The 14622-nt window shown below is 43.6% G+C and overlaps 1 protein-coding gene across 3 annotated transcripts in view; it reads right to left on the reverse strand.

The window, feature by feature from the left end:
• The window catches only part of NECTIN3 (nectin cell adhesion molecule 3), a 61822-nt gene extending 60794 nt beyond the window's left edge, over positions 1 to 1028 (reverse strand). Inside the window, exon 1 of one of the 3 annotated variants that reach the window (XM_040055794.2) lies at positions 779 to 1019. In XM_040055794.2, the coding sequence (XP_039911728.1) occupies positions 779 to 983 (205 nt within the window). In that variant the 5' untranslated portion in view covers positions 984 to 1019. Of the gene's footprint in view, positions 1 to 778 lie in introns of all 3 variants that reach the window. The other 2 variants (XM_040055795.2, XM_040055793.2) reach the window with 2 other exon arrangements.
• Between the last annotated feature and the right edge of the window lie 13594 nt (positions 1029 to 14622).

Raw genomic sequence — 14622 nt, forward strand, 5'->3', positions numbered from 1 at the left:
GCGGGCGGTCACGCCAAGCCCGGCGGGGCCCCGCACCGCAGTGCCCCCGGCAGCAGCTGCTCAGGATGCGGGTGATGTAGAGCAAGCACACACAATCCCACCTCGGCAGCAGCGGCGAGCGACCCAACACCGAAACCAGCACGGGTTTCACCCTCAGTGAGAGGGAACAACGACGCGAGCCCACACCGCCGGAGGCAAAGAGCGTACTATTCCTCCCCTCAGGCGCACTCGGGTAACACCAAGATCCTTCTGTCCTCCCTCCAGGATGGGGAAGGAGAAAGGGGGGGGGAAGCGCCCGTGAATTCCCGCAAACAAGAGAAATACCGCCGCTCAGGACGGGAATTACAGCGGATAACCTGCCGTCCGCCGGGGGAAACCCCAGCCACGGAGAATAAACTTCTGCAGCCCCACCCGGGCCGCGGCCGCCCCAGCCCGAACGCCAGGGAAACTTGGCCTCCCGGGACACTCGCTCTCACGGCGGCTGCCGCAGCGGATGTTCCCGAGGAAAAGACCTACCGAGGTAGGTCTCCTCGGTGTGGGCTCCGGTTCGGACCCCGCCTCGCATCCCTCCCTCCTCGACCATCCCGGCCACGTCCCGCCCGGTTCCCCCCGCGCAGGCCGGCCGGCAGCCCCCGCCACCCCTCCCCGCCGCCGGGCGCCACACAAAGTTTCCCTCAACTCGGCCGCGTCCCTCGGCGCTGCCAGGGCTCGGGTTTCTCTCCTCCTCTTCCTTCACCCGCCCCCTCGCCTGTCCGCCAAGGGGAAAAGTTCCACTTACTGCAGCAGAAACGAGAGAAAACCAGCCCCAGCAGCCCCAGCCCCGGCCCGGGAGGCACCGCCGAACGCAGCAGCCGCCGCCGCCGCTGCCACCACCGGAGGGAGGCACCGCCACCAGCCGCTAGGAAAAGTTCCCGGCGGGCGGGAGGAGGCGGCGAACGAGGGAAAACAGCAGCAGCCTCCGCAGCGGCTCCAGCTCCGGCCATGCTCCGGGCTCGGCTCGCCGTCGCCGCCGCCGCTACGACGCCCGGTCAGTCACGCCCGGTCCCGCTACCCGCGCCGCCGGCACCTCCCCACACGGTGCCTGTGTCACTGAGCGGGGCGGGGCGCGCCGCTCCCGCCCTCTCAGAGCGGGCCGCACCACCCGCCGCAGGGAGGGGGGCCGGGGGAAGGCGGGACGCGTGTGCCGGGCGCCTTCACCGCGACCCCCACCGCCTCCCCCCCCGCCTCGGGGCGAGTCGCCTCGCCCCGGCCTTTCCCGTCCCACTCTGCGGGACTCGCAGACGCGCCCCCCGCATCGGGGGGTTCCCGTTGGTATCAAGGGCGCCGCCAGAGGCTGGTGGGAGGGGGCGTCACTGCGTTCCCCCCCGGAGGGCTGTTGGTATGTCCCGCCCCGCCCTCCCTCCACCGCCCGAGCACGGTCGGGGGCGCCCGGCCGGACTGGGCACTCGCGCCCCTCTCCCTCCGCCGCCCCTCAGGCTTCTGCCCCCGCCGGGCCGGGGTGGCCTAGGCAGCCACTGCCCCGCGGGCTGGGGACCAGCCAGCGGCGCTCGCCCTGGGCGGGGAGCGGCGGGGGACCGGCCACAGCCCTCTCTGTCGGGCGCCCGGGAGCCGGGAGGTCCGGCCAGGGCCGCTGCCGTACGGCCGCGGGGAGCCGGGCCAGTTCCTCCTCGGCGGGGGCGGCTGGCCGCTGTGCTGCAACCCCGCGCTGGGGCTGACGGCCGCCGGCGTGCAGCCCGTGCCTCGTGGTTTTGCCACCAATAAAGTTTACCGACGTTGTCCTCGCATCTCTTAACGCTGGCCTTGGCAGAGCCCCGTGCGGGACGCGCCGTGTGTGCCGGGCAGCGAGGGCCGGGCAGGGGCACCGCTACCACGGCACCTCCCGACGGGGCTTGTGCCGGCGTCTGGGCGGCACTCGGGGAGCGTGGAGCGCACGGCTTCGAGGCGGTGCCGAGCCCGCGAGAGATGGCAGCATCCGAAGGTCTGAAACCATCTGGGAGCCCAGCGAGCCCTGCGCAGAGCTCGAGGAATACCAAATACGGCCCTGTGCAGCCCTCGCAGAGGGGCCGGCAGGGGTTCGGGGGCAGCAGGCAGCGTTTCTGTCACGCTAATGCCTGCAGGGATTCTTGGCTGTGGCACAGCACATAGCTGTGCTCTGGGAAACGCTGCCACCGGCGAGGGCAGAGCTGCTCCGCAGGGAGCGATGGTGCCCCAGCCACGGGCGGAGACCAATGCTCCGAGTGTTGTCCGGGCAAAGCGACCGCCCGAGGTGAAGAGGGATTCGTGCCTCTGCCCAAGGTCCCAGGAGCCCAGCTAAGGGCTGTCTCAGAATTAGAGCAGTCTGTAATCAGGTTACAAAACTAAAGGTGACTTTTCTAAGAAATGCTATTTCTCTGCTGCATCTCGGTGCTGATCGTCAGTTTTGTGGGTACGGCGTCGATGTATCCCCAGATGATGTTTTTCCACAGCAAATTATGGAACCTTAAAAGAAGTGGCTTGAGAGTCTTGCCTCTTTACAGCCTAGGTGTGCTTTTTGATTTTGGATTCACTATCTTGCAAAACCTCAAGGAAAATACTGAATAGCTATAAATACCATACTTGCTGCTGAAACATCTGTGGGAGCAGGTTTCATGTAAGCACCATATATTCCCCAAAATAGTGTAATATTTGCCGATTTCTTCAGACAGTGGACATGAAGAGCAGTTTCAAAGATATGTACGGCTAAGTTTATCAAATGCTCACAGTAGTATGTTCAGTCTTCAGGCACAGTTTGCCAATTAACTGGCCTCATTAATTTGTAACTGTGAAACAAAACAGAATTCAGGCAAGGAGTTACTACAGGCAAATTGCTGGCTATGATGGATGTTGGACATTCCTCAACATTTTGCTGTGAAAACCAAACATAGCTGAAAGAAATCAAAGTTTTATGAAATCAATGTAATTTTGCCAGTCTATTCCCCGGCTAGTGCAAAACTGTTCTCATTCCAATTAGCAGCAGGGATGTGGGGTCGCTCGGGTGGTACACAGGATGCTGTCTAAAGGTTCTTAGACATGTTCATATGGCAAACCTTTTTGTTTAAAAGAGGGTTTCTCACTCTGCTGATACTTTTGATGCCTGGTGCTTTACTCTGCTGTTAGACTCTGCCTTTTGATTCCATGGTAACCAATGTATTCCCCCATGCCAATAAACCTGGATAAATATAATACTGAATTAATCATTAGGGACCCATTTTTATTTATGATAAGAGCCTTTTTACCCAGGAAAACTAATGAGCATAATTGTAGCAGAATAATTTATACTGCTATGGCTTTGCTGATGTAACATCCCAGGTAGATGTTTTAATTTGGTGTAATTATTCCACTTCCCTGTATAGACGAGTCCTATATAGATAAATCCCATTTTATAGTTAGCAGTCAAAACAAATTACATTTCGTAATTACATTTACACTGAGTTTAAGGCATTCTTAGGATGGGTAGGAGATATAATGGGGCCATAGTGTAATTGAGAGTACAGCCTTAAAATCCCGTTTGTGACAAGTATATTCAAATTGCCATCTGCTATGTTTTTATTCCTTCTCATTCCAAAACAACAAAAAGCATTAAGTCTGTTTAAAATAAAATGTTTTGAAGGTCCAGCACCAAATTATGTACATCGATTCATGCAGGCTTAGGAAGCAAATACAATTTGTCATATTTAAGCAGAACTGTGCCCAGTCTGTAGGTAACATCTTCCAGTGCCAGATTCAGCACTGTTGTAATCAGGCATCCTGGGGACTTTGTGGTGCAAAAGGAAATTTGACTTCATGATATCAAGTCTAAATTTGGCTCCCTGATGCTTAGAACGCTCCTGAAGGCATGATGCTCCAAATGATTAATCTTGCATAATATGGAATAAATGCGTATAGGACACACTGGCTCAGTTCTTGTAAATCCATTGTCACTGGCATATTTTTTCCATAAAAAGATGGTTTTCCACAGTTGGCAGCAGTCCTGTTGAAAAGCATCTTTGAGCTGTAGAAATACAAAAGACTGTACTTTATTTCCAGTCCCTATTTCTCTCTCTTTCTGGCCATTGTCCACCCACCTGCCCTTCCCCCCATGCAAAAAAAAAAAAAACCAACCAACCAACCAACCAAAAAACCCCCTTACCCTTAGTTCAGACCGGGGAGTTTGGCAAGTGTTTGTTCCTTCTCAGTTCTTAACCCTTCTGGTAGTTAGAAAACAAAGACCTGAAGCAGTGTGAAATTAACTTATATGCATAACATTTGAAGTGACACACAAATTCCCACTGGAATGAAGGGCTATTCACTTCAGTGGGAATGGGCAAATAGATTCGTGGCAGAACAATGTGCTTTTCTCAACACTCTCGCCTCCATTCCATTGTATGGGACAGGGCCTCCCTGGCGATGCTTGCACACCACCACCCGTTATGACCCTTTAAAATAAAACCACACCAAACCAACCCCCCAAAAAACCTGCCTCTTTTTTTTTTTTTTTTTTTTTTTTTTTTTTTTTTTTTTTTTTTTTTTTTCATGTGTTTACAGCTGGGTGAGATATTTAACCTGTTATTGCATGGAGTTTCTGCACTTTGCTAACAGGTGGTTGTGCTTCTGCATCCCCCCTCCAGCTGAAGTCAGAGTAATTGTGTCTGGTTGTGCTTCAGCAAAACTGCTGCCTGAGGGACTGTTTTCTGTGCGGTGTGGAGAAAGGAGCCTGTCCAATTCCTTGTCTAGAAAGCAGTGGAAAAGCATCTCTGTAGGCTGTGCAGCAGGCGTGGCTGACAGCAGTGCCAGTAAGACCAAAGGACACGGTCTGTATATTTATATGCATGCATTTTCTGACCCAGTGGTGGACTCCTCGCTCTGATCATCCATAGATGTGTCTGAGAAGGGCTCAGACAACACCCCACAGCACACAGTTTGGCTTACCACTGGTAGAGTGTGCTTTTAATACTGTTGGATACACTGAAGAATTTTTGGTGGAAGGATGCTCTATAACCATGGCTGTTACGCAGAAATGATTAAAATTAGGAATGTATTATAAAGCTGGATTATTCTCATGTTTCCCGCTCTTTGCATACAGTATAATGAAAAACAATCTGTGTTGTCACCTCATAAAATATCTATCATAATATTTTGATTTAAATCATAAACAAGCTTAGCCAAGAATAACATACATACAGTTGCACGGTATATGATATTTTTAAAATCTATTTGTCAATCATATTAAAGATGACATACTTAAATCTTGTTTCAATCAAAGGCCATCCCTTTAAGGAGAAATATGAGTATCTGACTCCTTCTGCCTTGCAAAGTACAACTAGAAAATTGGTTCTCTTCCTCACAGAGTGGTCAAGCTCTCAATGTGTCTCAGAAAAGTTCCAGACCTAAGGCTTTTTGTCACGTAAGAGTAATGCAGTTACTGGCAATAATCACTCTCCAGCGTTGTGTTTCATACCCGTGATCAGAAGTACGTATCATCCAATCTGCAGTGCAACTGTGATTCCTGTTGTCTCAGCCAAGAGATTTAAGACTCACAGCCAACTAAGTAAATTCCTCGTACGTTTCTGGCAGACAAAAAAAAAAAAAAAAAAAAAAAAAAAAAAAAAAAAAAAAAATAGGTGAGGAAATGGTAGATTTTCCAGCTAGATCTGTCTCCACTTACCTCATTGACAAAGAGAACAGAAAACTTCAGGATTCCTCTCAGAAGCATATTTCCAAGACAATGCTTCCCTGTTTTTCTTCCTGCTCTGCTTCCCTTTACTGTAGTCTCTTGCTCTCCTTCTGTATGCTTGTTTTCTTGCCTTTCTTTTTTCAATTATTTATTTGTATTTTTATTGAAGTGTGATATTTTATACTAATAAATACAACATATCCTTGATTCATACGTGTCTGTTTGAAAGATGCAAAACTTGCATATTTTTTTTCTAAAAACTACAACCTTTCTAGGCACAAGCATTATGTACCCAAGATTAGCAGAAAGAGCACAGGAAGGCAAGAAAGAGAAAAGAGAAGGGAATGGGTGGAGAAGAGAGGGAAAAAGGAGGATGAGTGAGTGAGGTCTTTTTATGTTACTCTGACATTTTAAAAGCAGGTGTGTGGTTAGAATTTAGAAAGAGGGGAAGAAACCCAGAGGACCATGCCTTGGTCTGTAGCTCGGGAGTAGCTGGTGCAGCAGAGGGAGGATGCTAAATGGTGTCACTCACCCTGGGGCTGCTCCCTGGCTAAAACTATTAGCCAAAAGCTGAAGGTGTTGCCGGTCTGCTTGCTGCCAGTTGGACATCCCTATGTTGCAGTTCCCTGCCCTTGGCACTGGTCTCTCCAGTGGCCAAACACGCCTCCAGGCACACCTCCACACTCTGGCTGATTGCCTTGCACCACGGAGAGATGCTCACCTTCTGCTTCATCTCGACCCTGCACTACAGTGGTGGAGGAGGGGTGATTATCCAAGATGGTCCTGCTCTGTAGGAGGATTATTGCTGTCTTCACAGAGGTTTCTTTCACAACTAGAGATAACCAAAATCAGTCTTCTTTTCTACAGTGTAAAAAAGAAGAAACAATGACTTCAAAAAAGAAATATATATCTCAATGAGGTCATAATTTTATAGTGCATATCTACATTTTGCAATGATATTTTCATTATGGCAATTCACTGACATGATCTCAGCCCCAGCAGGAGGTTAGTTCCTGATTCAAGGAAAAGGAAAAGAGAGTTTTAACATTCATTTTAATGTGAACATTTATTCATTTTTAGTATCTGCACTGTTACACTAGCTTCACTTAATTATGGGAGTAGAAGCAGGTTTAGAATTCCCTGGAGGAGCTTGCTCTTTTCTTTTTAGACTAACTCTCTTCATCTTCACAACTGCTCCTCCCTTATTTTTTTCATTTTCCTTGAGAGTGCTTATTCCAACCCTTAGAAATGAGCACATCTTGGCAAGAATTTAACTACTAAAAATGGTGTAAACTTTGTTTTTCTTCTTTACCCTCATCTTTTCCTCTGTGGATTGATAGTTAAATGCAGCAGGTTTTCTACAGTGTGCTGAGTGGAGTGCATGAACCCAAAGGTTATGCCTGCCTATGCCTTAGGGATACAGCTTGGAGATGTATGAAAGATGCATCAAGGTAAAGTCACAAGGTAACTGCACTAACATGCTGTATTCCCACTGCTTGCATCCGTGTTTGATACTTGAAACCATCTTAACTTCTGTGAATTCAAAATCCAGCATAAGATTGAAACATAGCATGGTTCAGTAATGAAAGGTTATTATACCTATAGGTTTCTACAATATGAAGCCTGTATACGTTGCATTTTCTCTCTTGCCTTTTTTGAGTATCTACAAAAATTGATGTTGCCCTGAAACTAAATGAAGGTTTCAGTCTCTGAATGATTTTTGAGCACATTTTATTGCACAGATCAAGTATTTTAAAACTTTGAGTGGGAAAGAGGAGTGCAAATTAATTTTAGACAGCTTTTACACTTTACTTTTGCACTTTTACATAGGTAATTGAATTCTGAATTTCCCCTTCTACTTTCAGCCTGAAAAGGGTAGCCCAGAAAACACCTACACATTTTTTGATCGTTTGAGAGAAAAAAAAAAAAAAAACCAACCCAAAACTTGAAGGAACCATATTAAACTTTAAAAACAAGTTTCTGTGCACAAAGAGTTCTTAATTTCTACACATCTTTTTAATAGACACTGTTACAGGCAGACCAAAATCCTCAAAAAATCTGCTTTAACCTGAGATCTGTCCCAAGGTGTGTCTTTACACTGAGAGAAGCAACACTGGTACACATGAAAGCATCACTGAGGCTGGAGTCTTCATCTATGTAAATATCTTGCACCTCTTTATTTATTCCCATATACAAGAGAAAACTGCATTTATGAAGAAGCAAAAAGCCTTATACCTGTAAGGGAAAAAAAGCCCCTTTATTGATAATAACTACACCTAAATTGCAATTATGTAACTTTTTATGTAGAAATCACTTCCTCATCAAAATCATTATGTAATAAGCACAAAACCTGAGTAGATTAAGAGCACATAATAGTGGATTTTTATTTGGTCATCCAGGCAAAAATGTAATTTGAGTTGTGCCAAAAAAAAATTGCTCAATTTTTTGGCTTTTGTACACATTTCTGACCCCTTCAAATTAAGTCAGCTTTTAACAAAAGCATAATTTAAATGTGAAGTATCAGTGTTTCATTTCAGAAATATTTACTGTTTCCTTGTTGCAGTCCTCCAGAATGAGACATTCTGCAAGTTTCTGGAAGCTGTCCCAAATTCATGAATGTTTTCAGATTCTGCAAAAATGAGGTTTGGATTTGTAATATTTTAACTAGTGGAGGTAGAGGGTGGAGTAAGGGTATACCTACACAATATTTAAGTGTTCACAAGGCCTGAGGTTTTTCTCCCCTAATTTACAGCAATACACTCAGAAAGGATTAAGTAATCCAAATCAGCCCATCCTGTAACAGAAATACAAAAGTCCTCTTTTCAACTTACATGAAATACATCCGTTTAAAGGAAAATCCTACATGAGGTGTACAGTAACTGAAACACCTACCATTCTTCTAGTGTTGTCCTTTATCAGACACAATCCAGGACGAATAGGGGCTTGACTGGTAGAACACACTCCTCTGTGACTTGAAGAATGAGAAGAACCCACTTAAAAGAGAACTCACTCTAAGAGACATGTAGATGTAAGTACCTTGAGAAACACAAGCTGTAAAATATATTTCTCCTGCCCACAATCTCACACCTGCTAGTGCATCATAAAATTAGTTGCATCCTCAATACTATCCTTCAAAAGCAAGTTTTAAAGCCTAATGATATATTTTATTATTTATGTTTTGTCAGTTCCTTAATATCCAAGCACATTCAACAGCATGTCATATGGGATCAATTCTTCAACAGTGATTTTATTATTGTTTCTGTATAATGTCACTTTGGTATATCCACCCTGTTCCCACCCCTGAACATATGGTGTTTCTTTTTTTAATATGTCTGAATTAGAGAAAAGTATCAGCATTAAATATGGATTTCTTGGTTTTTGATGCTTGCCAGTCAGAGAGTTGTTTGCAAATGTTTTAATATCAATTTCACTTCTGTACCGCAAGTGTTTTGTTAACATCTGTCCTGCAGCAGATGATCAGTTTTATTTAGTGATTTATTTACGTATCTATATTTTGGTGTGAAAACATAGTAGTCATTCTAGGGCTTTAATCTGCGGAGGGAATGGAGCAAAGTGAAATGCAGTCAGTCACGCTTTGCACTTGAAAGAAACAATGCCGTTATTTCTTTATTTTCTGCTGTAATCCTAGGTATAATGGGTGGAATGGCAAAAATAAATTGGGGTCTTTGTTGCAATTCTCCCTCTCTCAGCCAGAGCAATGCTTTCTCTCACGTGTGTCAAATGTTTAAGGATCTTTTTGCACCAGCTGCTATGCTGCTTCACTTTTTACATCAGCTAAGCTCTCTAAAGAGTTTGATGAGTGTGAAAAATGATTCCAGCCTAATAAATCATGTTCTTCAGATTTTTCTCTGGAAGATACTTGATCATGAAACACCACGATGGGGGCCATATTCACTTTTGGGGCAATGGGAGCTGTCAGCCCTCTTATCATTAAATCATGGAATCATAGAAAGGTTTGGGTTGTAAAAAATCTTAGTGATCATCTAGTTCCAATCCCCCTGCCACGGGCAGAAACACCTAGAATCACCAATCTGAGAAAAGCCATTATCTCATGGCTTTGCAGGGCACAGAATTCACAGTTTTTTTCCCACACAGTTTCTTTATTTCTTACCTGTTTATGATAATATGATCACAAAAACTTGTTAATATTTTCTGTTCTGTTGTGTAAATGATTTCATGTGGCTCAGGAAGGGCAGCATCCAGTTCATGAACTGCATTTCCAGAGAAGATTACATGTTCCACTATAGACTACTGCCACTACCCTTGAGTGGGCTGGATATTTAACTTACCCATTTCAAACTGCAATTATTATTTTATGTTATTTCCAGTGATTCTTTATTTTTAGTCAGTTATGTTCTTTTCTGCTGGCAATGAATTAAACAAAACTCACAGTAAGTAAAATGGGAAATACAGAGAAGTAGCAGATAGTCCTGTTCATCCTGAACTCCTGACACCCCAAGTTTGACTCTTTTGAACATAACAGAGGTGGATGGTTTGTCATGAGCTGTAGAATGGTGCAATGCTTATATTAGAATTTAAGGTTTAAATAAGCTGCATAAATAGTTGTGGTTATATCAGTAACAGAGTGATTCTAACAGGTCTTGTCGGGGAGAGGCGGTGTTCAAGCATAAATGTCAACAGCCCCCAAAAACATGTAGCTATTCAATAAGAAACCAAGCACATTTTTGCCAGGATAGAAAAGTTTCACATTTTGATAGCACAAAATATATAGCCAAATTGTCATCAAATTTCCAAGGATTCTTGGCTGACTCTGGTCTAAAATACTCAGTCTAAACCCTGACAGCCATTTTTAGCTGCACTGTTTGTTGGTTGTATCGCTTCAATTTCCTACGAGGCACCTCCATCTAGGTCGTAAGTTCTCAGAAAAACAAATGAATAAAAAAGCTTCTCCAAAGTCAGACTGACTTGTATTATGATTGAGAATATTCTTATTATTAATCTCAGAAATTAGATTCATGGAATCATAGAATTCTGGCTAGGAAGGGACATCAAGGATCATATGGTCCAATCTTTTCTGGCAAAAGCACGGTGTGGAAAAGATGGCCCAGCTGAATCTTAAAAATGTCCAGTGCTGGGGAGTCCCTGGCAGGATTCCAGTGGCTGATTATTCTCTTTGTGAAAAATTTTTGTCTTGTATCTAATCAGACTCTCCACAGGAGTAACTTGTACCCATAAGGAACCCATGAGGGAGGAAAAAACTTAAGTGATGCACTCATAAATAACTTCACTTGTAAGGATGTGAACCCTGAATGAGAACTGGGGTGTTAGAACTCAGGCCAAAAAGGTGATTTTGGTGCTCTGTTCAGGCAATAAACAGAAGACATTTTACCCTCCACTGTATGTGTGGAAAATAGGGTAAATTATGTACTGCACAACTCCTTTCCAGTAGGAAAAATGCTATAGTCTTTAATTTTAGTGTATTATGAGCAGAGCTCTATGCCATTAAATATTTGTATGTCCCTGACCAGTAATACGTAAGTATGTCTTTTAAAAGTTAAGGTCACAGAGGTAGAAGACAGACAGTAATTTATGGTTTTCTAGTTATATGTTACCAGAGGAACATTTCTTGTGTTCTACACAAAATAGAATTATAGTTGCAACCTGGTCATCATTTTCATATGTTGCATCTTTCTACCTGTGGATGAATATATTTATCTAAACAGGTGTATTAGATGCAACTTTTGCTACGAGTAACCTGATCCTGCAAAGACTTATGCATATGGTTTATTTTATATGCCTGGTATGACCAAAACAATGTCTCTGGCATATGTGGAATTCAGCCTATGTGTTAATCTTAACAGTGCAGAAGTGCTGATCTGACTTGATTGCAGTGAGTTGGGAAATCACACCAAAATCCCTTGTTATAATCAGAAAATATAGGTGAATTCAAATCAGATTTTCTCACGAGGGAGTGCACACATTTTAAAAAAGGCTGGAATTTCTGGTGAGAGTGAGAATCTCCAAGACTAAAAGTTATGTGAAACACGTAAACCTCCATTTAGCAAATCATGTTTATTACAATAAACATCTTCAGTAGACAGAGAAGACAGCATGGGCCCTGATAAAGAAGTCACTAAAGTCCTGATGCGGGGATATGTATTTGAGACTCAATGCAGGCTCTAACTCAGGCAAGAGAGGGACCTCAGCCTGGGAGATGAAAAAATGTTTTACGTGAGATGCTAGAAGGCTTTTAGATACAGCTGTAGACCACTCACAACTGTTGAATGAAGACAGGTTGGAAAATGCCTGCTGCATTACTTTCGTGAAACAGAATTATTGTTTCTTATTCAGCTGTTATGACTGTGTCTATTGTTCCTGCTCCATTTTGCAGAGAATATTTTTGCACCTTTATTGTTATAACAGCAGGGAGAGGAATTTTTTATTTCAATTACTGTGAAAGCCACTGAAAGTACAGTTTTAAAGTGACCAAAATTGTTCACACCAATGAATGTAATTTGGCAAATAATTACAGCTTAAAAATATGGAAGCAGTGTAAAAAGTTCTGAAATGTTTCATTTTAAAATCACCAACTGCTTATTTTGACATATTTTAATGAATCATTTTGAGTTTCTTCTTTCAAACAACATTTTTTATTGGCAAGTGGTCTATATTTTTTAAAGACAAAATAATTAGAGAGAACAAAATGCAGCATTACAATGAAAAATACACAGAATAAGTCCATTTCTATTTCAATGTAGAAGATTTTTTCCCATATTTTTATTGCAATTATTGAACTAAATATAATCATAATTTGTTCTGCTGTATTAGTAATAATTGTAGGTGTCAATAACCCAGTGTATGGATATCAATTTAGATCCAATTACATTTTGGAAGAAAAAACTCACCTCATAAATATGTGACAATGCAATTAAGTTGTTTCTTTCAATGTTCACAGCTAACGCAATCGACTAAAGGTGTCGAGACCACGTGTGAATGCATGACCAGCCTAACTAGGCCCTCAGAACTGAAGCATCTTAGAGCAAGGAATGAGGTCAGGACTTCAAATCTGCCTAGTAGTTATTCAAACTGTCCTTTGAAAGATGTACAGGGTATGACCGGGCAGCTTTGCAGAAAAAACCCTGCCATGGTAAGACGCCCATCAAGAGCTCACAGAGTTCCTTGGAAAACTGGCTTAAGGCCATCCTGCACAGACAGATAGAAGGGGTGGCGTGAGATTGCTTTATTTGCTGAATTCGTGGAGATCTGCTGAAGAAGCAGAATGGGACAGCTACAGGAGCAGAAAGCTTGTGGCACTCAGAAGTGAATATCTAGAAGATGTGTTTGGAACGCACCAGACCCCAGCTTCAGAGCTTTGGCATGGAAGTGGAACATGCAGGGCTCATAAAACGGGCAGAGAAGAATTAGGATACGAGGCACAATTCCAGGGTATACAAGTGTTAACTATTAAAAAAATTGTGCTGATGCAAAAGACAGAAAGGATTTGGACCATGTTCTTTCACTTATTTTTCTTCTGAACTGGTGCAAAGCTGATTCAGTAAAACCCCACCAAGCATTTGTCAGCTCCTGGTTGCAGCACAGAAATCCGTAGTACAAAATTTTCCTCATGAAATGATGGGGTTCAGGCCTTTGTGCAGAAGATCCACCGGTCAGTTTAGAGCCACCACACTACAAAGTTTAAACCTTTTCTCCTACATTGCAGCAACACTGTAATGATTTTGTAACTGCTTATGCAAGTACCTCTGTAAGTTAAACTGGCTCTATTTCCCCTTAGCTTACAGCTAGTGAATTAAAGTTTGCATGTGCCAACTTTTTCACATTTGTGGGAAAGAACAACAGAGGGGAGAACTGAAGGGATTAGTCTTAATACCTTAGAACTAAATAAATATTTACTGGGTTTCATTCTGCTGTCGTTTCATGGCTAATGTTAAGTGCAAGGTGACTGTAGGACTGCTGAAAATGTACAAACAACATTAATCTGTTGGTTTTCCCCTCATTTTGAAATGTATCATAGAATCCAATTTCATGGCACATTTTGATTTTATATATATCCCTTCCCAGGTGAAACAGACATTTTTTGTCACCTGTGACACTTTCATTTCTTATATATGCTTCTAAAATGCAAGGCTTTGTTTCCCCTTTTAGATATGCCTTTATGCTAAACTATGGCAGAGATTTTCTGCTGCAGCAGCTCCTTTTTGACTCTATCAGGCAACCAGCTATTTTCTACAAAATCCTCCCTGTTACAGGATTCCAGACTACTCATAGATCACTTCAAACAGGAATGTGAACACGCAAGACCAGCTCTCCTGCTAACAAAAAGAACTTTGTTGCTCTCTATGTTAAATTAGTCTGATAGTTAATTAGATTCAGAGCAGACAACTAATGATATTAAATATCCATGTAGGTGCAATATTACTTTCTGCTATTTTGTATGACTAAAAATTCATGGGACTAATTAAGAAACAAAACAATGTTTCCTACATTGTTTGTCTCCATGCAGAGTAATTATAATTCACAGAATTTGCAGGTAAAGATTACAACTTCATGCGTTGTAAAGTGTAGCACCTTCTGCTGACTAGCTTCAGACATTTGCGAAAGAGGGGTTCACGCTCCTCCTTCTTTTGGCTCCAGACCATTTCCAATGTCAGCTGAAGGCCTAAAACTTAATCCTCAGGCTAATTAATGGATGTAGCCCCAGCAAAACAACAGATCCAGTTTCAGCCTCGGAATGGATGAGACAGATTCTTCTTCCCGGGGAGAAGCAGAGCACAGAGCTGGGGAAACTGCGCTTGCCCACGCGTGGACTGCATCTCTGTAGCACATCCAGCTGCCCCTAGGAAACCTTGTAAAGGTGCTTGGCTGTGCAGCCACAGTTCGTGGCTAATTGCCTGTTCAGATGGTTATGGCAACGTCCCTTGAAGGTGTATTACATGGGTTTGTGGAAGTCA

This window comes from Hirundo rustica, chromosome 2 (assembly GCF_015227805.2).
Source record: "Hirundo rustica isolate bHirRus1 chromosome 2, bHirRus1.pri.v3, whole genome shotgun sequence".
Lineage (NCBI taxonomy): Eukaryota > Metazoa > Chordata > Aves > Passeriformes > Hirundinidae > Hirundo > Hirundo rustica.